Below are 22,913 nucleotides of genomic sequence, written 5' to 3' on the forward strand. Positions count from 1 at the left end.
CTGTGGTGTGGTGTGTAGATGCAGCCTTACTTGGCCCAAGCCCAGAGCAGCTTCTAAAGGAGATGCTGCTTTTTTCACCGTCTGCCCAGCGTCTGCACAGGAACTTGGCCTGATGCAACTACAGGGACTCCATCGGAAGCTCCCTTGCCAACAAGATTAAATACACAAACTCTCCATTTGGGATGAAATCCTGCCCCCATTGGTGTCAGACCAGTCACTGAGGGGTCAGAGAGAGACTCCACTGATGGGCAGGTTAGCCCAGAACAACAGGGTTTCTTGCACCTTTCACTGAAGCAGCTGGTGCCAACCACTGCCAGGGTACTGGGCTAGGTGGCCCCCCAGGCGGATCCAGTGTGGGAATTCTGATCTTCTGCTATTCCCAAGCACTAACTATGTGGTAATGCCGCTGGAGACGGCCGTAGCTACATAGAAACTCCTCTGGAAATACCAGTGACCACACTGAGACTTCTGTGCCCAGCTCTGTGGTGCTCAGTAGCAAAGCACCCACTTGGACTGCCTGGAACTCGCCATGCCCAGGGAAAATCCACTATGCCAGGAGGAACCAAGCACCACCTCAACTGACCACCATGCTCCCCAACTCTTCCACCGCTCACCACCAGGCCTCAAACTGGGCACCTAGGCACTCCAGCCACTAGAAACGTGGTGCGCACTCACATATAGACCTGTCTTCTGGCATGAAGCCTCTACACAATGAGCTAAAATGCAGAGCTTTGCTTTTTTAAGAGGCTGCAATACACTAAAATGCTAGTGACGATGGATAAGTAGGTAAATGAGTGGGATGGGGATGGATAGAAAGGAGGCTGTATATGGAGATGGATGGGTGTGGATGGGGATGGGGATGTATGGAGATGGATGGATGAAGGGGAGTGTATGGGGATGGATGGGTGGGTGGGTATGGAGATGGATGGATGGGTGGGGATGGAGATGGATGGGGATGGAGATGGATGGATGAAGGGGTGTGTATGGGGATGGATGGATGGGTATGGAGATGGATGGATGAAGGGGTGTGTATGGGGATGGATGGATGGGGATGGAGATGGATCGATGAAGGGGTGTGTACAGGGATGGATGGGTGGGTGGGGATGGAGATGGATGGATGGGTGGGGATGGAGATGGATGGGGATGGAGATGGATGGATGAAGGGGTGTGTATGGGGATGGATGGATGGGTATGGAGATGGATGGATGAAGGGGTGTGTACGGTGATGGATGGATGGGTATGGAGATGGAGATGGATGGATGAAGGGGAGTGTACGGGGATGGATGGATGGGGTGTGTACAGGGATGGATGGGTATGGAGGTGGATGGGTATGGAGGTGGATGGATGAAGGGGTGTGTACGGTGATGGATGGATGGGTATGGAGATGGAGATGGATGGATGAAGGGGAGTGTACGGGGATGGATGGATGGGGTGTGTACAGGGATGGATGGGTATGGAGGTGGATGGGTATGGAGGTGGATGGATGAAGAGGTGGGTACGGGGATGGATGGATGGATGGGTATGGAGATGGATGGATGAAGGGGTGTGTACGGGGATGGATGGATGGATGGGTCGGTATGGAGATGGATGGATGAAGGGGTGTGTACAGGGATGGATGGGTGGGTGGGTATGGAGATGGATGGATGAAGGGGTGTGTACAGGGATGGATGGATAGATGGATGGGTATGGAGATGGATGGATGAAGGGGTGTGTACGGGGATGGATGGATGGGTGGGTATGGGGATGGATGGATGAAGGGGTGTGTACAGGGATGGATGGGTGGGTGGGTATGGAGATGGATGGATGAAGGGGTGTGTACAGGGATGGATGGATAGATGGATGGGTATGGAGATGGATGGATGAAGGGGTGTGTACGGGGATGGATGGATGGATGGGTGGGTATGGGGATGGATGGATGAAGGGGTGGGTGGGTGTGGATGGAAATGGATGGATGGGTGGGTATGGAGATGGATGGATGAAGGAGTGGGTGGTTGTGGATGGGGATGGATGGGGGTAAATAGAAGTATGATCTCTTAGAATTACCAAGTCCCCCGTCCAGCTGAGATCAGTCACAGCCGTGCAGTTCATTCACACGCTATCAGGTAATAAAAGACTGCTACCCCAGGACAGACCTTTAACCCCAGACTGTGCTGCTCTCACCGTTTGATCCTCCCAGTGATGTGCACAGTAAAGATGGGGGGCGGGTGCTCGACTGTGACCAGCAAGCCTGGGGAAATGCTGTCTGTAGAGTGGACAGCAGGGAGCTTTCGTCCGCTGAGCGCCTGCAGCACCATCTGCTCCGGCTCTTGCTGGTTGGTTTTCAACCCTCTCTGTGGTTCAGAAGGGAGAAATGATGGCAGAGCAGCACCTGGGTAGATAGATAGAATAGCTATACAGTCTTCTCTGCAGAGTATTTGACAGACAGACCGCGGCTGAGCTCCAGTCTGGGTTCACTCATGACAATCTCAAGCAGCGGGATGCAAAAGGAAAGCAGCGTGGTCATCTGCTTGTGCTCTTCGTGTCTTCGAAGCAGGTGTGTGTGTGTGTGTGTCTGTGTGTGCACGCGCTGGTGGGAGGCTCAAAGGGGGTCTTTACAGTCCCCCCCCCAACTTACAGCCTCCTTCCCCCCCCCCACCCTGCCAGGGGAACCCACCTTGGAGCACCAAGCACATACCTTGCTGTCAGGCACGTCTGCTGAGAGGTGGAAGGTGTATTCCACTTGGAGTCATTTGCTGATAATAAAAAAAAAAAAAGTCCATCATCCCTGACAGCTCAGCTCCCTTCCACTGGGCCAGCTGTCAGGCAGCGTCAAGACGGGGGCTGAGAAGGACGGAGGGAGAAGACAGGAAAGAAGCAGTGGGATCATCTAAGGACACCCAGGCTGGCCTCTGGGAGAGGAGGCTTTGCAGGCAGGCATCTTACTGGCCGTATTCCCGCCTGTGTGTTCAAGCTCCGTTTGAAATAATCCTGGGATTTTTGTTCATTCATTTCCCACCCCCACGCTCCGCAGTGCCCTGTCCTCACCAGATCAGGGTCTTTGGCTTTTTTTTGCGCTGCTAGGAGCGCTTGCCAAATTAACTAGCTAGGAAGGCAGCATCAGGCCTCAGATCATCTTGACAACCACATTAGCCAGAGGTGCTAGGAAGTTACCCTGAGGATCCCCGTTCGTCCTGCTGTGGCCAAGCACGGGGTCTGCTTCCATTGCCTGCTGGGTTAGATCATTGTTTAACTTGCCTGCTCAGGTTTCTTCGTCTTGGTCAGCAATGCTAAGAGGCAGGTAAAACGAAGCCGCTTGGAAGCTGGCAAGGTGCGAACGTGAGATCTGGGGGAACTGCTTGTACTTCCAGAAATCCCCCTGGGTGGGGGTGTCTTGTCAGAGTTCACAAACTAAGCAGACTCGGGCCTGGCTAGTGGTTGGATGGGGAGACCGGCCTGGTGCAATGGGCAGTGGTGTTGGAGATTCCATAGGGGGCGCTCTTCCCGCTGAATCAACACTGAGCCACTGGTGCCAGAAAGCCAGGGCCGGCTCCAGCTTTTTTGCCGCCCCAAGCGGCGAAGCGAAAAATAAAAAAGAGATTCTATCTATCTATCGATTCTTACCATTCTTCGGCGGCAATTCAGCGGCGGGTCCTTCGCTCCGAGAGGGACTGAGGGACCCGCCGCCTAATTGCCGCCAAAGACCCTGACGTGCCGCCCCTTTCCATTGGCCGCCCCAAGCACCTGCTTCCTTCGCTGGTGCCTGGAGAGAGCAGGGGCTGGGCTGGTTTTTGGATGAGACATAAAACCAAGATACAGACTCCTCAGGGTGGCTGACAAGCCCGAACTTTTTTTCCCCACAAGATTTTTGGGGCATGAACCACACTGTCCTGGCCAATTCGAAACAATCGTCATGTCCTACCTCTCTATATTCCCCTTTGCGTCTCAACTGGATGCCACTTTCTCTCTCCTTTCAGCTGTTGTGTTGCGCTGGTAGAGAGCTTCTGTGCTCACAGCCAGAGGTGGCTGCACTTGTGAGGAGATTCCTTCAGCTCCAGGGCAGGGTTCTCTGCTGCAGTCTGGCCCACTTCGCACTGGCCTGGTGGCACAGAGGGGCTAGAAAGCCGCTAGATCACCCCAGCTGGAAGTTCCCCCAGCAAAGTGGCTGAGGCACTAAAGTCCACCAGGGCTGATATAAAACTGGCTCCAGAATTAGAGATCTAGAACTTGTCCGTCCCTCTCAGTGATACCCAGTGGCCGTTGGCCCATAGCTGGGCCATAGTTTGCAAAGACACTGTGGGAAAGATGGAGGAGAAGGTTACCTGGCATAGACACTGATGACGTCAAATGAGTTACACTGGAGCAAACCTGGGGGAGTCGGCCCACATCAGCCCCATCCCTGTATCAGCCTGGTCCCTTATGGAAAACCGTGCTCACTTCCTCCTTAGTTTGATGCCAGCGCAGATGGGAGCAGGAGTGGGTCGGCTCTCTGTGCTGGCCAGGGGTTGCCCAAGAGAGGCGAGTTAAACCCAGAGAGCTGCAAACAGAGCCAGTTATTTCCTATGTTCAAGTCAGACCCCAGAACAGCCTGTCAATGAGAGGTGATCCTGGAAGGAAACCTGGATCGGAGAGCCCTCTGCTGAGAATCGGTGGAAATTCAGATCTAGATCAGAGCTTGGATCTATGTGTGCTCTTCGGTTCAGGGGGCGCTGGAGTTTGTAGGCCACAAACATTAACCCTTGCTTCCCGTCATGGCTGTTGAACGTGGTAATATGAAAAAATGAGCTCCTTTGATTTAAAATTGCAGAGCTCTTCCTTGGAGCCGTCACCAAACTACAGTCATTTACTTTACAGCTGTTTAGATGTTTCTCCACATTGAACTGCAAAGAAAACCAGCAGTCGCTACTCAAATGATTCCAAGCCCGACCTGCATCCCCCCGAGCAGTGCACCTGATTAGTGAGACGATCGGGCAGCTTAATGACTCCTTATCGCTGCCAGTTCTTCCCTCTCCCTGCGCTCTTCCACCATCAGCTGGTTTGCTCTGGTTGGCTCTGCAGAGGGGCAAGCGCCTGGAAATCGTACTTTTAAATCTTACTTTTGAAATGCCCAAGGAAAGATAGCAGCCGCCTGGCCTGTGATATGAAAAGCTCTTGGGATTCCTTCATGTATCATAGATTGTAAAGCTGGAGGGGACCACTGTGATCATCTAAGACTGCTGCGTAGGGCGGGAACGAACCCCAGGCTTCCTGGATGGCAGATGAGAAGCATACCACTGAACCACCACTGCAAAGGCAACACATCAATCCAGGCCTTTGCGAGGACGTGTCCACAATTTGCACCCAAGGGAGAATCATAGCCTTCGGCCAACAAGCCGCTTTCATGGGTGAAAGGGTTAATGTTTTAAAAAATTGTATAGACGAGTATTAATATATTCGTAGGAATGAAATGACTTTGTTGTGGTTACCTGCTGCTTCTCCCCTTCGGGTTTGCACTGCTGCCCAGGGATCTGCATTAAATTAATCAGGGACAGAGTTGCAGAGGGCTAAGCATGCTGCAGTGGGGTATTGCAATGGCCTTTCGCCTCTGACGCTTTCATGATCCATCAGATATGGGGCACGGAACTCAGGTTTGGGCTTTGCAAGGGGGTGAATTGGATTTTTATCAGCACTAGCAAAGTCTCAGGGGATTCAGACAGTAGGGTCCTAATTTGGTCTCTCGCTAGTTCAATGGGATTTAGGTCAAAAGTAAAAATGACTTTGATGTGTCCCTGTCCCTGAGCCAACTCCCCTCCCACATGAGTCACTTGTGTATATTCGTCTGTTTTTACGTCCTGTGTGATGTTGCTGTGTGTGTAGCTGTTAAACAGCCACTGCGTTCCACACCAGAAGTGGCTGCATTTCAGGGATGGGAGAAGTAATTCATAGGCACACCAGGTTTTCCAAAGAACTCGGCACCAGATTATCTAGGACGCAGCATCCGCAATTGGGGCCACATTTTCCAAAAAAACTCAGCTGCCGGATAGGCACCAAAACCAGGGCCAGAACTGCCGAAGTGCTCAGCACCTCCCAGCTCCCGTTGTGACTCTGATGGCCAGAGTCTCCAAAGAGCTCAAATCCAGCCCCAGTTTTGGGTGCTGAGCTGTGGTGGAAAACCAAGCCCGCGGTTTGTAAATCTGTAAGTGTTCTGGGAGCTCTTGCAAAGGGACGGATGTTATATAAAAATGGCAGAGCATGATTATAACATCGCAGCAGAGAATGGCCCAGTTAGCAACGTCCTCACAGGAGCAAAGAAAGCCTGCAGGTCTAGTGACTTCAGTCAGGCCTATTACACAAAAAGCATCACTAGTTTGACTACTCGTATAATAGGAATCTGCAAATCTTGCAGCATCTCTTGGTTTTAGAAAGACTTTGGGGAAACTTCCTTCCTTGGGGAGTCAGAAAAAGGAGGGGGAGGAGCGCAGAAGATTCTTAAAGTGATTCTCCCGGAGACAACTGGATAAAAAGAAGAACCAAAAACCTCATGCTGCGGGCTTCCAGGGCCAAGCGCCTGTGTCGCTCCAATGCAGTGCTACGCCACCACCTAGTGGCTAGCAGCGGTGCATCCACAGGGTTGAACCCCTGGGGTTCCTGCCTTGGTCATTATATTTCTCTGCAAGGGATCAAACACGGCGCGCCGGGAAAGACGCTAATGCCCGGTTGTAGCGAGGGGAGTCCGACGTTGCTGAAACGGCTGTTAATTAATTCCCTGAGAAATAATTAACCATCGGCACTCATTAAAAGGGGGAGATGAAAATGCTCCTCCGGCTGCTGGCATGCTAGAAGAGGGGATCTAAAAGGCACCTGTTCGAGAGGTGACACTGACCTGAGCTGGACAGACCTAGGAGACCGACTGATTGAAACTCATTCTCAGCTACACTTCAGGCTCCTTGATGCCACTGCGGCAGCCTAAAGGGATGGAAATGGCCCCTTGAGAATATCCCTTGCCTGAAGTCCTTCCCCTAGCCCTGCTCCAGCCCCGGGGTTGGGGGCAGAGGAGGGGCGTGGCCAGAGGGCACGGTAGGACAGCTGTTCTCCGCCTCCCAGGGCCCATGGGAAGCAGCGCGTCAGAGCAGCCCCCGGGAGACATGTGGTGTGCGCACAACCAGCCTGCTAGAGACAAAGGCCGGGCCAGTGGTTAGGACGCTAACCTGGGGCCACAGAGATGGGGGTTCAGGGTTCTCTGCCCCCACAAGCTTTCTGTGGGATCTTGGGGGAGTCACTGAGCCCCTTTGTGCCTCAGTTTCCCACCTGTAAAATGGGGATAATAGCACTGACCTATCTCCCAGGGGTGCAGATGTGATGCTGGTGAGGTTGTTGCTGGCACAGAGGGCCCAAGGGGGGCAACAGCGGGGTTCGTTGCCCGGTGCGCTTCGCGCCAATGAACACACCAGCGTGGAGAAGCAGACAAAGTTTATTCAAGAGCTCTGAATAGGCACTAGGAGACCAGCATGTCTCAAATCAAGCGCACTGATACAAGCAGTTTTTCCCTTTTTATCCTTTCCTTCCTCCCCCCTTCCTTCTCTACCTCCCCCTGTAGCAGTTACATTAAATGACCTTGGCTGTGTAGCTTGTTCGCAATGTTCCCTTCTGCAAGTTATTTTGTCCTTCTGCTAGAAGCATGTAGGTTCCCCTTATCACTACCGCTTTCCAGCTGCTGGCCTGTGAGGTTAGTAAAGTTTAACATGGAGGGGCTTTGGTTCACTTTGGCCTAGAGCGGGGGGGCTTCATCGACTCTCGTGGTCTTCCACCCCCCCGAGTTACCTAGGGTGATGCCTAGTGACACCAACAAGGTAATGGGAGTTGGGGGGAAACAAGTACCTTCGATAGATAGGCAGGGCCCTAGGCGATCTCTGTGTCTGGTCCTCCAAGCTGGACTGGAGTGATTGTGAATCAGGCCCACTCTGCAAAGGATGGCTCCAGAGCTGGTCTATTGCCGGGAGCCTGACGATATTTCCCACTCCTTGGCCTGCATCAGCTTTAGACAAAATATGTTCCTGGGAATTTGGTGCCAGCCTGGGCACCCAGGGGCCCAAAGTCCTCTCGGTACTAGGAGGCAGCCACGGGGCAAGCTTCCCCAACGTCGTGCTCAGCCCGGACCTGGAAAAGCCAGCCCTAGGAATGGGAGGGGAGAGCCACAGCCGTGGCCTGCTGACTCCTTCCTTGGTTTCTCGGCAGAGGTGACCGATAAGGAAGCCGCATGGTGCCAGAGTTACGGTGGCAGTTTTGCAGATAGGCGAGGAGGGGGCACAGGGCTCACGTCATCTGCACCACCAAGCAGCCATTGCACAGTGAGTGACCTGGGTTGGACTCAGGTGAAAGGCTCCTTCTCCCATTACCAGTCCCCCGAGGCATGTCATCCCGGCCACACAGTGATCTGCTGCGCTCGTCCCAGGAGGAAGGTTTTCCTGCATTTGGTGCGTCTTGCCCCCTTGCTCCGCAGCATTTCGCCTCCCAAAGGGCACCACCAGAGGCAGCAGGGGAAGGCTGCCGCTGTTTCTGTGGGGAAAAATCTAGCCAGCCCTATTAGTTTAGGCTTTAAATCGACATAGGCCCGCCCTGCAGGCCACAGGCCTGATCCAAACCAAGAGTCATGTTCTCTGCCAGTAACTATCAAAGGTTATGACCAGAGGAGGGGGCGTTGGGGAGGAAAAGAATGAAAAGCCCCAGCTGCAGCAGTAATAAAGTGGGTGTTTATGGCTGGCGAAATATAATAACCGCTTGTGTGAAGCAATAAGCAATGCAGTAATTATCTAAATTGACTAATCATGCCCCCCCCCAATCTAATTGCATAAATACCCCATTATGTAATTGTACCCTGCCTGGAACATTTAAGTAACAGCACCCCAAATGATGGAAAGAAATGACAGTATCGGAAACCGCCAAAAAGACTCTCCTATTCCTGTCGATGAAGTGTAACGTGTAATATGATTGCGGTTTTTGGCTTTAAAAAGGCAAATTGTACTTTGGATCAGGGTAGTTCTCAGACTGCTACCCCAGCGCGTTGGTATGTATTGCAATAAACAGGCCTCAGGCTTGAGTCTGTGAACTAAAATCAATGCGTGGGTGACTTTCCACGACAATTTGGGGGCTCGTCCGGGATCACTCGACGTCCCGCCGGACGGGAGGACCATCGACCACTTCCACACCGATCCCAGGCGCCAGGTAAGAGACCGTTGTCTCTATTTGGGCTTCGGTGGGAAGCTGCCCATAGGCTCTGGGTTCAGGTAAGGGCGCGCTGTGATCCGAACCTTTTGGGGCTAGACTCATTTGCCTGACGCCTGTTCGTCTTGTGTCAGTAACTGTTCGTCTTGTAACTTGTCTGTCTTGTAAAAGAAAATGTCTGTTGGTATTGTAATAGGTTTAGTAACTGACAGTAGTGTGTTTTGTATTAAGTGGGTTTTGTTTGTCTGCTAAGTGTATTCGACTTCGGGCACTGGTCCCCCCGAAGGGCGAAGAACGGTCACTGTAGGCTCCGAGAGGAAGGGCCCCGGAGTGACGCGTGAGGGTTGGCGACAAGACCCACCGGCAATAGGCCAGTGGCGGTGAGTGCCGTAATGTTGTCCCGAATTAGGTGTGTTGCATGAGTGTGGGTCGTGCGGTGGCCCTACCCTTGTTTCCCTCTTGGTGCCTCGGGTTGGTGCCCTGTGCCCCCTCCTCGCCATCCCAGGAACCTGCCCATGAACTCGTAGGCAGTAGGGTAACCTATCCTGTTCTCTTGAAGGCAGGCCGGTGCTCTCTGCTGGGGGAGGGGTGTGCGGGGACCGTGCCTTTCCTGGCCCTTCTGTTTGGTTGGCCTGCGACCGAGTTCCTCCCTTGATTTTCCACTTGGAGCGGTCCCGCTTGGAGCGGGGGACTCCCTCCCCTTGCTCAGAGAGAGGGGAAGTCCCTGGAAATCGCCCGCCGTACTGGAGGCAATAGGGTATCCTACCCCATTCCTTTAAAGGACGGGCCGGTGCTCTTTGCCGGAAGAGGTGTGTGCGAGGATCTCCCTTATAAGCCCTCCCCATTAGTGTGAATGTTGAGGAGTTGGCCTTGCCTGGATAAGGAGGCTTGGGAGTTGGCCTCGCCTGGATACAGAGGCCTGGCTTGCTGGTGTAAGGAAAAATGGTCTCGTCTAAGGGAAGGAACCCTACGAAAGGAGACTTGGGCTTTTTAAAAGGCCTTGCCGAGAGGAAGGCCTGAGCTGATAGCGCTAGTTACGTGTTATGTGTAACCTGTCTAATGTATTTCTCGTTTATTGTAATATAGCAGTTAAAGAAAGGAGGCGGGTTGTACCCAACTCATCATAAAGGGACCTAGCTAAGTGAAGAAGGTGGTCCATCCGGCGTTTACAATGGGAGCCTCTAATTCCAAACAGGGCCCCATGCTGGAAAAGGGCACTCTTGCCGCGTACATGTATTCAAATTATGGTCCCTTAACTTGCAAGTTTATAAAAATTTGAAATAAGAATACTAAGAATAACCCTAGCCTGCAATTCCCCCAGATGGAACTGGGCAGGGAGCTGCTGTCCAGCCCCCACAGGCCCAAGGGCAAGAAATATTAAGCGCCTTAAGTATCGAAAGCCCTTACACGTACCCCTCAAACAGTGTCTCCCCGTACTGAGGAAATGTTCCCCTTGCGCCATTTCCCGGGCATTGGTGCTTCGGGTCAGGAGACCTTGGAGTCAGTGCATGCACCTTGGTCTCCCACAGAATTGTACAATCTGCTGTACCCCAAATGGTGTGTATCTAAATGTGTCTGATCCCGCTTACAATAAGGTCCTGACATTTTTGCAAAGGACACTCTAGAGGGAGGGACCGACCCCAGCCCTTCCTCGTTGCAACAGGAACTGCTGGCTAAGCCCCCCCCACCCCTTATTGGGGGCTGATCACGCCAACCTGATTGGACACATTGGGTCTGCCTGGCCGGCTGAAATTCACCCAAACCCAGCAAAACCCCTTCCCAAAGTGCCGTAGTACCCTCTCTCAAAATAAACCAAGGAAGGAATTAATCACCTTCTTAATTTAGCCAAAAGTATAAATAAAAGGGGGGTTAGCCAAAAAGCCCACCCTCCTTGCTAAATTGGTAGTAAAAGTACGCCTGTGCCCATGAAGAAAAAAAAAAAAGTGAACCAGCAAGAAAAAACGGATCAGGCCCAAACAAGCAGGCAACCGCAGTTTAAGGAAGTTAAAAGAAAGAAAGTAAAAAGTTAACTCTGTAGTTACTGAAGAAAATTAAGTATGTGTTAGTTTTAGTCGTGTATTTTCTTGTAAAAAGGCAAATGCCAAAACTATTGTAAAACTTTTGCTTAAGGATTTTGTATGACAATCTGGCATATCTGGACTGATAAAAACAAAAAACAAAAAAAAACCGTTATGTGCAGCTTCATAGATCCAGTATGCCCAAAGGCCGCTCCCAATCAAAAGACCAAACTCAGCCCTCATAAATTTCTAACAGGATCGCCCAATGTAACTACCAGCAGTGCCCTGTTGGCCCTGGCTCAAATGGACATTTATTTAATAAATAACACAATGCTTAATTGTTGCTAGGCACTAATGAAATGTGTTAGGTTTTTATATACAGCAGCCCTGCCACTCGCTGGAACCAAAAGACTGGGTCTACACGGAGGTCCGTCAGCAAGAAAACGCCCTGGCCCCATGCTAAAAGACTCCTTATCGAGTGCTGTTAATTATCAGCACCGCTGTGAAGTGCTGAGAATTGACTACCTGCCCAGGCTTCTCACTGTAATGACTCTCCGACTGATGATCAGTCTATCTTTCCTTTTGGCGTTGCTGCTCCTTCTGGACGACAGAAGTGAAGGACAAGGTAGAGAGCCGGTAACCTCTCCTTTGTCCACTGACAAACCTACTGAGTCTTTGGATCTTGCTAAGAAAACAACCTCTCCACCTGAGGACATAATAAAGCCTCCAGCCAAGCAAGGTGATTGTGCTAGTAACCCCGCCCTTGCAGCCTCATTGCCGGACAGAATACCCCGGCCGGCCAGTCTTGGGAAGGGGTGGTTTAGTGTAAACGGAAAGGCGTGGCAGCAGCTGAGGGGTCTGCCACAGGCTACACCTGTGACCTGTGGGGATGGGAGTGAATGTCTCATTCTCCAGGGCCGGAATCCTCTTTGCTGGCACGTGCCCCAATTGCTGGGACCGGGCCCTACGTTATTTACACGACCGGCCGGAGGGCCCCCGCCAAGATCAGCCCTGAGCAATCCTATTGATGCCAACAGGGCTGCTCAGGCGAGTAAAGTTAAGTGCGTACCTTAAGAGTTTGCAGGATCGGGGCCTAAAAATGCCATTGGGACGAGCCTCTCCTTCCAGCGATCCTGCAAGCCGGCAGCCAATGGGCATCTGGGAAATCCACCTTAACTCCTAGCCCCGCCCCCAAGAGGGCTTCCCTCTGAAAATTTCTCCTCCTGGCTCCTGAAAGTGCAGGGATGAATTGCGCTTCAAGCTCTGCCTTGTGCTCCAAGCCCCTTAAGGAAGAGAAGGATTCTGCAAGGGACCTCCCACCAGGTAAGGGGCATTCGCTGGGGGAGGAGGAGCTGCTTGGAGCTGGACCTAGGGAGGCTGCTGGGCTGGAGAAGGTCTGGGAGCCGGAGCGTGTGTCTCAGACACATGGGCACAAAAAGGAACGTTGGTTGTCAGTTTGTCTCGGAATTATGCCCACGGTACACCAGAGAGAAGCAAAGCATCCCAGGCTGGTCCTAGGCGTTTGCAGCGAAGCGTGTCAGCGTGTGTTTCGTATGGGTCTAGTCTTGTGTCTGACTCTGTAGCTAGCTGGAGAGAAAGTTACTCCAGGTTTATACCTGAATAAGGGCAGAATCAGCCCCATGGGCTCTAGCGTGTGTCCTGGATATGCATGAGTTTGGGTGTCGTGCATGCTGCGTGACTTGCTGTGGGTGCATGTTGGGGCTGTGTTGTGTGTGTCAGTGTGCCTCTATGGCAGAGTAGCTGATTAATAATAGTAGTTTGCATTCAGGTAGCACTGTACATGTGCTGCTGTCAAAGAGTTTTGCAAAGGACGGTGAATATCATCCGTATTTACTGATGGGGAAACTGAGGCACAGAGGTCCGGTGACTTGTCCAAGACACAGTGATTCTGGGACAAAGCCAGGAGTAGAAGTCAAGTCTCCTGGCCACCAGGTCTAACCACCAGTCCATTTCCCCTCCTTCTATAACCTAGTGTACCTTTTCCTAGCCCTCCTGGTTCTTGATGTGTGTCTGTACTGAGAGTGACTCTAGATTTCCCAGTCCCGCCCTCCTCTCCCTCAGCCTCCTGGTATTTATCCAGGCCACTCCACACTAGCCAAGCATCCACCTTGTGTGGGATGCAGCAGCCAGATTTATCAACATCCTTCCGCCCAGACTTTGTTTTGATGCCAAGTTGGGATGTCGGTTGCCTTGCGTACACAAGGTGCCACCTCCAGTTGTTTGTCAGGCCTGAGGAATGAGTCTTCCCCTCCAAACGCACGGTGCCCTGGCCTGGGGGGGGGGGTGGGAGGGAGGGCAGCAGGGGAGATCTGGTTCCTGGCTCTGCCACTGTAGCGCACGTCAGATTCCTGCGATGGGAGAGGACCTTGGCATCAGAGCTGCAGACCTATTACATGATTCATCCCTTAGCTTGTTTTATGGGTGGTTTTCTGAGGCCCTGCCTGGCAACTCAAGACAAGTGAATAACAAAGAGCTTGGTAAAGAGGGGCTGGCCTAAGAGAGAGATGGGCAGGGAGAGCCACTGCGCTCTGAAACGCCCGAAATCTGCAGGTCTCTGGAGAAAATCAGGAGTTTGGGTTTCTCGCTGGCTGGAGATCTAACCCCATCTTATTGGCCATCTTTTATTCCAGTACAAAACTTGCCCAGTTTTGCTCAGTGGCTAGAGAGGTGACCAAGAAAGGAAGGGACGTGGAAGGGGACTTCGAATTAGCAGCCCCCATTCAGACTGGGAAGGGGGTCGCCATTGGCCTGGGCTGCTCAGTGATAGAGTCTGTTTAGATATTACCCTCTTCTACGTTGGCCTCAGCCATCAGTCTGAGATGGCAGAGCTCCAATTGTAAGCTCTTTGGGGCATGGACACGCTCTTTGCGCTAGTGCGGTACAAGCTCAGACCAGTGGGGTCCTAGCCCCTGGCTGAGGCTTCTAGGCACAACTCCAATTCGAAATAACGGGTGAAGGGTGCAGAATGCGCCCATTCAGCCTTAGCCCTTCCCACAGCGGGGTCCCGTGCGGCCCACACCAAAGGGCATTGGCCCCAATCTCACTGGGTTTGCCCTGCCAGGTCATCGCATTTCAGGTCAAGTCAACCACACCGCTGACTTACTTGCCAGGCCTGATCCTGGTGGGGAATCGACCACCCTCCCATGGAGGTTGCAGCTCCAGCCCCTCGTCCTTTTCCCACCCTTCCTCCGACCTGCCCCGGGTCCCTGCATCACTTACCTCTGCAGAAGCCATCGGGTTGCAGCCTGCCACCATCCACCGTTCGTTTCTGCAGGAAAGTGGGCAAAGGCTCACCCTGGATGAATCAATACATCTCATTTCTCAGACTGACAAGAGATGAATCAGCCTTTTCCACCCCGGCTCCTTGGGGCCCTTGGGGGAACGGACTTTCTTTCCTCACTTGCCCTGCCTTTGCCTTTCAGGAAGCAGCATTTAGGAAAGGATCCTCTCTTAGGGGAGGACCAAGCATCGCTAAACTGCAATTCGTGTGCTTACACGAGGGCTAGACTTCCCTTACAAGCTCGGACACGTTTGGTGGGGGAGTGTCTGATTCGCATCGCCCTACCTGCTTTAAATGTGGTGCTTCCTTCTCCTATTTGTACCTTCACAGGGTTGGGAGCCAGATGTTAGGGACTGGTTAGGTTCCTTGGTCACTTCAGACACCAACAAACTTTGCCTGGGCTTCCAAAACGCAGCAGGGCCTGAGGGGTAACTTCACCCCTGTGCAGAGAGTCAGTACGTAGCCTAGACACAACTTAAATCTCTCCCGCAGCTAGCCCTGTTTTGAGGACTTAAGTGCAGAATAGGCCTGTGGGTGAGTTTCAGCCTATGTGTTTAAAAAAAAAATACTCTCAGGGCTGAGTGACGGGCATAAAACCCCACCAAGATTGCCCTGTCCCCCGTAGACACTCTCAGCATCGCAGTCTGGGCCATGTCTGTGGCCAGTGTGTCACAGAATGCTTTGTCAGTGTGCACTGCGGCATGAGCACATGGGTTCTGTTCCTGGCTCTGGGAGGGGGTGTGTTTTGGCGGTGGGGAGAAGCAAGAGGCAGGACTCCTGGGTTATATTCCCAGCTATTAGAGAGGAGTGGGGTCTAGTGGCTAGAGCTGGGGAGGAATGGAACTGGAAGTCAGGACACCTGGGTTGCATTCCCATCAGGAAGCAGGTGCTTGGGGCGGCCAAGGGAGAGGGGCGGCACCAGCGGCAAATCCCTCTAGGAGCGAAGGACCTGCCGCTGAACTGCCGCCGATCGCGGCTTTTTTTTTTTTTTTTGCTTGGGGCGGCAGAAATGTTGGAGCCGGCCCTGATTCCCATCTCTGAGAGGGAGTGGGAATAAGTGGTTAGAGCAATAGGGGCGGCACTGGGAGGCAGGACTCCTGCGTTCTCTTCCCAGCTCCGGAAGGGGAGTGTGCTTAGAGCCGGAGCTGGAATATTGATTAGTGTCTCTTTATTTCTTCCCCTTGCAGACCCAATTAACGGGAGCCACAGACCATGAACTGGGGTGTCTTCGAAGGGCTCCTGAGTGGGGTGAACAAGTACTCCACGGCCTTCGGGTGCATCTGGCTCTCCCTGGTCTTCATCTTCCGGGTGCTGGTCTACGTGGTGGCAGCTGAGCGAGTGTGGAGCGATGACCACAAGGACTTCGACTGCAACACACGCCAGCCTGGCTGCTCCAATGTTTGCTTCGACCACTTCTTCCCCGTCTCCCACATCCGCCTCTGGGCCCTGCAGCTCATCCTGGTCACCTGCCCCTCCCTGCTGGTGGTCATGCATGTGGCCTACCGAGAAGCCAGGGAGCAGAAGCACCGGGAGGTAGCGGGCGAGAACTGCCGCTGGCTCTACCCCAACCCCGGCAAGAAGCAGGGAGGGCTGTGGTGGACCTACCTGCTCAGCCTCATCTTTAAGGCTGCCGTGGACGTGGTTTTCCTCTACATCTTCCACCGGTTCTACAAGAACAACACCCTCCCCAGCGTGGTGAAGTGCGAGATCCCCCCGTGCCCCAACATCGTGGACTGCTTCATCTCCCGGCCCACGGAGAAGAACATCTTCACCCTCTTCATGGTGGTCACAGCCTGCCTCTGCATCCTGCTGAGCGTGGTGGAGGCCTGCTACCTGGTGGGGAAACGGTGCCGAGAGTCCCTGTTATCCAGAAGCGAGAGCAGCCGGAGGGAAACTAGGCAGTTCAGGAGTGTCGTTCATAACAAGGACTATTCCCTCTCCTACGGCGAGCAGGACAGACTTGAGCCGGGAGAGCATGTTTTCCACGCGGCGGATTGCAAGCTAGTCACAGTTCCAAACATAGCCAGCTCCCAGATAGGAGAAGATGTTATCTCCTAAGCGGAGGGAAAGACCTAGGGAGGCTGTCTCCGTGCAGAACGGCCCTCGTTCGAGACCAGCCTTCCTTGTTGGCCATGCCTTTAGACATCACGAGCCAAGATCAGACCTGGCCTCTACTGGCAGCTCTGCTCCCATCACACGCCCGGGTGTTAACGAGATTGGGTGCTCCCCCTGCATTGCATTGGTCTGGTGGAAATAAGTGGACTCAGACACTTTAGAGAAGAATGGCCTCTCTAGTCAAAGGGAAGCTTTATAGGAACCATGGGCTGGAGAGAAGCAGGGGGAAGGAGAATGTTCAGAGGATGTTGCGAAGGCCAAGACTATAACAGGGTTCAAAAAAGAACTAGATAAATGATAGGCCCATCAATGGCTATTAGCCAGGATGGGCAGGGATGGTGTCCCTAGCCTCTGTTTGCCAGAAGCTGGCAATGAGTGACAGGGGATGGATCACTTGATGATTACCTGCTCTGTTCATTCCCTCTGGGGCACCTGGCATTGGCCACTGTCAGAAGACAGGATACTGGGCTAGATGGACCTTTGGTCTGACCCAGGATGGCCGTTCTGATGTTCTTAGTGCAAAGCCTAGAGTTGTAGGATTTAGACTTATGAGATTTGATGGGTTCTTGCACCAGCCGCTACTGGAGACAGGACACTGGGATCGAAGGACCCGTGCTCTGACCCAGCCTGGCAATTCCTGTGGTGAGAGATCATGCAGGATTGTGCCCTCCTGTGTTTTCCAGTGGCGTGCCCAGCCTAACTTTAAAGGCGTCCGTCGGAAGGTCAAGCCTTAGAGAGAGGAGTGGAATGTAAGGAACAAGCCAGACTTCTCAGCTGGCAGTGAGAATTTCTCAGCCAACAGAGCTAGTGTCACTGTGGAAACAGAGCCAGGCCCTTCTGTCTGTCCCTGAGTGACATGCCAAATGGTAGGGGGGCGTTGGAGAAACCCGGCCTGGCCGTGAATGCTCTTGGGTGGGGCTGCCAAGTGGGTATTTTCTCTCCAAGCCTGCTAGGGGTGAGGTCTCCAAAGTGCCTCATTTCATGAACAGTCCTTCAGCTTTGCTTAACCCATCAGGACCAACTGGGAGTAGCAGAAGACACTAGAAAGAACAGGAGGCTTCCCAATGAAAAGAATGCAGCGTTTTCCCATCTGCGGGAAATGACCAATAATCCATCCAGCCAGAGATTCAAGTCATGGAAACTAAACACTTGTTAACGTCAGTGATGGGGAATCCATTCACCCTTAGGTAATTAAAGAGTTTTGCTGATGGGGGAGGAGGGTAAGGCGGTGGCCAAGGGGAAAGAAAAAAATCTCCTAGATTCACTGGTTTTCAAGGCCGTTATGATCATCCTGTCTGACCGCCTGCACAACACAGGTCAGAGAATTCCACCCAGCCATTCCAGCATCAAGCCCTTCACTTCCAGTTGGGCTAGAGCCCATCTTCTAGAAAGGCATCCAGGCTTGATTTAAAGACTCCATGGGGCGGAGCATCCACCACATCCCTTGGTAGGAAGTTGTTCCATTGGGTAAGGTTCAAACATCTCCTTTAGTTGACGGAGCAAGGGCAGCTGCGTGGGTGACCCTCTTCCTGTGGAGTGATTTGTCATCTAACATCCCATAGCATCCTTCAGGGAGTAGCTAGTGATGATAGAGCCAAAGCAGGAAACTGCATCCTGCTGCCCTAAATTCTCAGATATCTCACTCCCCCTCTTAAAAAGAAAATGATTTATTTGGCACTGGATGGCTGCTGTGTTCCACCCCAGAGATGGCGGCATTTCAGGGGTGATCCACCCCCAGAGGGTGGAATTCTATACTCATTCCATGTTCACGGAGCTAAGGCCTGGTCTACACTAGGCGTTTATGTCGAAGTTAGCGCCGTTACATCGAATTAACCCTGCACCCGTCCACACCGCGAAGGTATTTAGTTCGACATAGAGGTCTCTTTAATTCGACTTCTGTACTCCTCCCCGACGAGGGGAGTAGCGCTAAATTCGACATGGCCATGTCGAATTACGCTAGGTGTGGATGGAAATCGACGCTAATAGCTCCGGGAGCTATCCCACAGTGCACCACTCTGTTGACGCTCTGGACAGCAGTACGAGCTCGGATGCTCTGAACTGCCACACAGGAAAAGCCCCGGGAAAATTTGAATTTGAATTCCTTTTCCTGTCTGGCCAGTTTGAATCTCATTTCCTGTCTGGACATCGTGGCGAGCTCAGCAGCACTGGCAACGATGCAGAGCTCTCCAGCAGTGATGGCCGTGCAATCTCAGAATAGAAAGAGGGCCCCAGCATGGACTGATCGGGAAGTCTTGGATCTCATCGCTGTGTGGGGCGATGAGTCCGTGCTTTCCGAGCTGCGATCCAAAAGACGGAATGCAAAGATCTACGAGAAGATCTCTAAAGACATGGCAGAGAGAGGATACAGCCGGGATGTAACGCAGTGCCGCGTGAAAATCAAGGAGCTGAGACAAGGCTACCAGAAGACCAAAGAGGCAAACGGACGCTCCGGATCCCATCCCCAGACATCCCGTTTCTACGAGGCACTGCATTCCATCCTCGGTGCGGCCGCCACCACTACCCCACCAGTGACCGTGGACTCTGAGGATGGGATCCTCGGACATGTTAGCGGACGGGGAAGATGAGGAAGGAGATGAGGAGGACGAGGCAGTCGACAGCGCTCACAACGCTGATTTCCCCGACAGCCAGGATCTCTTCATCACCCTTACAGAGATCCCCTACCAACCCTCCCCAGCCGTTACCCCGGACACAGAATCTGGGGAAGGATCAGCCAGTAAGTGTTGTAAAAATCTAAACATTTATTTGTAACAGAACAGGAATATTAACAATTTAAAAAATGGGTTTCTCATGATTAGTTTGATTAGCTTAACGGTTCAGTCATGGGCAGTGCAACTATTGAAAAAAAATCTAGCAATGTCCGGTTTTGCATGATTGTCCTGCCCAAGCCGCTCTACTGGTTAGTCACTGCTACAGCAGCTACAGTAAAATGCGGTCTATATGTCCGGGGATGGAGCAGAAATCCTCCTGTGACATCTCGAGGAAGCTCTCCTGGAGGTAATTGGAAATCCGCTGCATTAGGTTCTTGGGGAGAGCGGCCTTATTGGGTCCTCCGTAGTAGGACACGTTGCCACGCCACGAGACTATCAAGTACTCTGGAATCATTGCTCTGCACAGCATGGCGGCATACGGCCCTGGTCTTTGCAGGCTTTCCCGGAGCATTCTCTCTTTCTCGCTGTCAGAGATCCTCATGAGGGTGATGTCGCTCATGATGACCTGCTTTGAATGAGGTAGGGGAATGTTAGTGTTGGGACTGCTTTGCCGTTCCCTTACAGAACTGTAACCGCTGGTTTGCAGCCACGCGGTGGAGGCGGGAGAGGGGCAGCTGAAAGGGATCGTTCCCGGGGACAGCCGCGAGGGTGTGGGACAGGAGCAGACTTCCTGCTTGCCGAATTGCTGGCAGCAGGGACCGACATTGATTTCAATGTGAAATGAGGCCATTGCTAATATTAAAGTTTTAAGCTGCCACAAGTCTACGGCTTACCATGTCTGCCTGCAACAGAAATTCCGTTCTCCTGAGAGGCTTCTCAAATGTGCTGTAGAAGACCCCAGGCACTGAATGCGAAGGCCGAGAATTCGACCTTGTGCTGAGTGCGCATGTGATAGGTGCTGTGCATGGTCTTGTTAACAGAGAAAGACTATGTTCTTTGTTCACAACTACATTTATCTTTCTGAGGAATTCACTCCCTTTTTCCCATTCCCACAGCCCCATCTGCGACTGTCTCACAACCTAGCCTGTCATCACACTCCCAGAGGCTAGCGCGGATTAGGCATAAGAAGAAGAGGACACGGGAGGACATGTTCTCGGAGCTTATAGCCTGCTCCAGAGCCCAGGCAGCACAGCAGACCCAGTGGCGGGAGAACTTGACCCGAATGCACCAAGCCAACATGGATCGGGAGGAGAGGTGGCGTCAGGAAGACCAGCAGGCGACTCAAACCCTGCTTGGACTAATGAGGGAGCAAACGGACACGCTCCAGCGCCTTGTGGATGTTCTGCAGGAACGGAGGCAGGAGGACAGAGCCCCGCTGCAGTCCATCTCTAACCGCCCTCCCCCGCCACCAAGTCCCATACTCCCCTCACCCAAAGTGCACAGAAGGAGAGGCGGCAGAGTCCCTGCTAACTCTCACTCCACCCCTGCAGAGAGCTCGAGCAGCAGAAGGCTCTCATTCCCCAAAATTTGACAAGTTCTTTCCTTCCCGCCTGACACAAGCCCCCGTCCAAGTTTCACTTTCCCAGTTCCATGTTTGGTTGATAATAAAAAATACGTTTCTGTTAACTACTGTTTCCATCATGTTCTTTTGCAGGAGGGGGGGATAGGGGGTTGGTAATTCGACAGGACAGTCACCTTTGGCAGGGTATATAGTCGGGGGCAGGCACAGCAGCAGGGCACATACATAGTGCAGTGATGCAGTGACTAGTTACCCTGGTTAGTCTGGGAGGTTGTTTTCATGTTATGTGGTGGGGGGTGGGTTGCTCTGTGACTTTGTGGCAGGGGAGGGCAGTTACAGATCTTAAGCGGCGGTCCTTAGGCAGGATCACAGAGCCACACAGCAGGGGATCTGTAACCGTCCTCCCCCTGCCACAAAGTCACATAGACCCCCCCATACACACAGTCCCTATCAGGAGGGGTGACAGGCTCCGTTGAAACAACCATCCCACCGCAGCGGAGCCTGTCAATCCTTGAGTTTAGAAGCTGCATTCGCGCCACTACAGTACACCCGCTCCGCACCACAGTCTGCGTCCCAGTTTTAAAAAATTCCCGCAAATACAGTATTAAAGAAAACGGTGTGCTTTAACAAAGTAGAACTATTTTTATTTTGAAACGTGTGTTGGAAGTGGGGTGAAGGGGGTATGTAACTGGATAGGATAGTCAACATTAACTGGGCAAAGAAATGGGGGCAGGTTTAGCTTCTCAATACACAAACTTTAAAGTCACAGGTTACCCTGCTCACTCAGGAACTTTGCTTTCAAAGCCTTCCGGATGCACAGCGCTTCCCGCTGGTCTCTTCTAATCACCCGGCTGTCTGGCTGTGAGTAATCAGCAGCCAGGCTATTTTCCTCAACCTCCCACCCCGCCATAAAGGTCTCCCCCTTGCTCTCACAGAGATTGTGGAGCACACAGCAAGCTGCAATAACAATGGGGATATTGGTTTCGCTGAGATCACAGCGAGTCAGTAAGCTTCTCCATCTCCCCTTGAGACGGCCAAAAGCACACTCCACCACCATTCTGCACTTGCTCAGCCGGTAGTTGAAGAGTTCTTTTTCAGTGTCCAGGGCGCCAGTATAGGGCTTCATGAGCCAGGGCATTAGCGGGTAGGCTGGGTCCCCGAGGATGACTATAGGCATCTCCACATCCCCAAGAGTTATTTTGTGGTCCGGGAAGTAAATACCTTGCTGCAGCCGTCTAAACAGACCAGAGTTCCTGAAAACACGAGCGTCATGAACCTTGCCCGGCCATCCCACGTAGATGTTGGTAAAACGTCCCCTGTGGTCCACCAGTGCTTGCAGCACCATGGAAAAGTAGCCCTTTCTGTTAATGTACTGGCTGGCCTGGTGTTCCGGTGCCAGGATAGGGATGTGAGTTCCATCTATGGCCCCACCGCAGTTTGGGAATCCCATCGCTGCGAAGCCATCTATGATCGCCTCCACGTTTCCCAGGGTGACTACCTTTGGCAGCAGTACATCAACGATTGCCTTGGCTACTTGCATCACAACAACCCCCACGGTAGATTTGCCCACCCCAAACTGGTTCGCGACTGACCGGTAGCTGTCTGGCGTTGCAAGCTTCCACAGGGCTATGGCCACTCGCTTCTGGACAGTCAGGGCTGCTCGCATCCGGGTGTCATTGCGCTTCAGGGCAGGGGACAGCAACTCACAAAGTTCCAGGAAAGTTCCCTTCCGCATGCGAAAGTTTCGCAGCCACTGGGATTCATCCCAGACCTGCAGCACTATGCGGTCCCACCACTCAGTGCTTGTTTCCCGTGCCCAGAATCTCCTTTCGATGGCATCAACATGACCCATTGCCACCGTGATGTTCTCGGCGCTGGGTCCCCTGCTTTCTGAGAGGTCTGTGCTACTCTCAGACTTCAGGCCATCACCGCGTTGACGTAGCCTCCTCGCCTGACTTTTCTGCATCTGCCTCAGGGAAAGGTGTATGATAAGTTGCGAGGCGTTGAGAGCGGCCACAACTGCAGTGATGGTTGCAGCAGGCTCCATGCTCGCAGTGCTGTGGCGTCCGCACTGTCACTGACTAGAAAAGTGCGTGAACTGATTTCCCGCCGGC

General features: G+C 52.8%; 1 protein-coding gene across 4 annotated transcripts in view; it reads left to right on the forward strand.

Annotated features, from left to right (window-relative positions):
• The window catches only part of LOC128827837 (gap junction beta-5 protein-like), a 54,238-nt gene extending 33,381 nt beyond the window's left edge, over positions 1-20,857 (forward strand). The window contains exons 1-3 of one of the 4 annotated variants that reach the window (XR_008443108.1): positions 12,362-12,518; positions 15,684-17,798; positions 20,336-20,857. Coding sequence is in view for 3 of the 4 variants with exons in the window: in XM_054011990.1 (XP_053867965.1) it covers positions 15,709-16,554 (846 nt within the window). In the remaining variant the exon portion in view is untranslated. Of the gene's footprint in view, positions 1-11,745; positions 11,935-12,361; positions 12,519-15,683; positions 18,789-20,335 lie in introns of those variants that run through there. The other 3 variants (XM_054011989.1, XM_054011988.1, XM_054011990.1) reach the window with 3 other exon arrangements.
• The last annotated feature ends 2,056 nt before the right edge of the window (positions 20,858-22,913 follow it).

The sequence above is a fragment of the Malaclemys terrapin genome, chromosome 22 (genome assembly GCF_027887155.1).
Source record: "Malaclemys terrapin pileata isolate rMalTer1 chromosome 22, rMalTer1.hap1, whole genome shotgun sequence".
NCBI classification, from domain to species: Eukaryota; Metazoa; Chordata; order Testudines; family Emydidae; genus Malaclemys; species Malaclemys terrapin.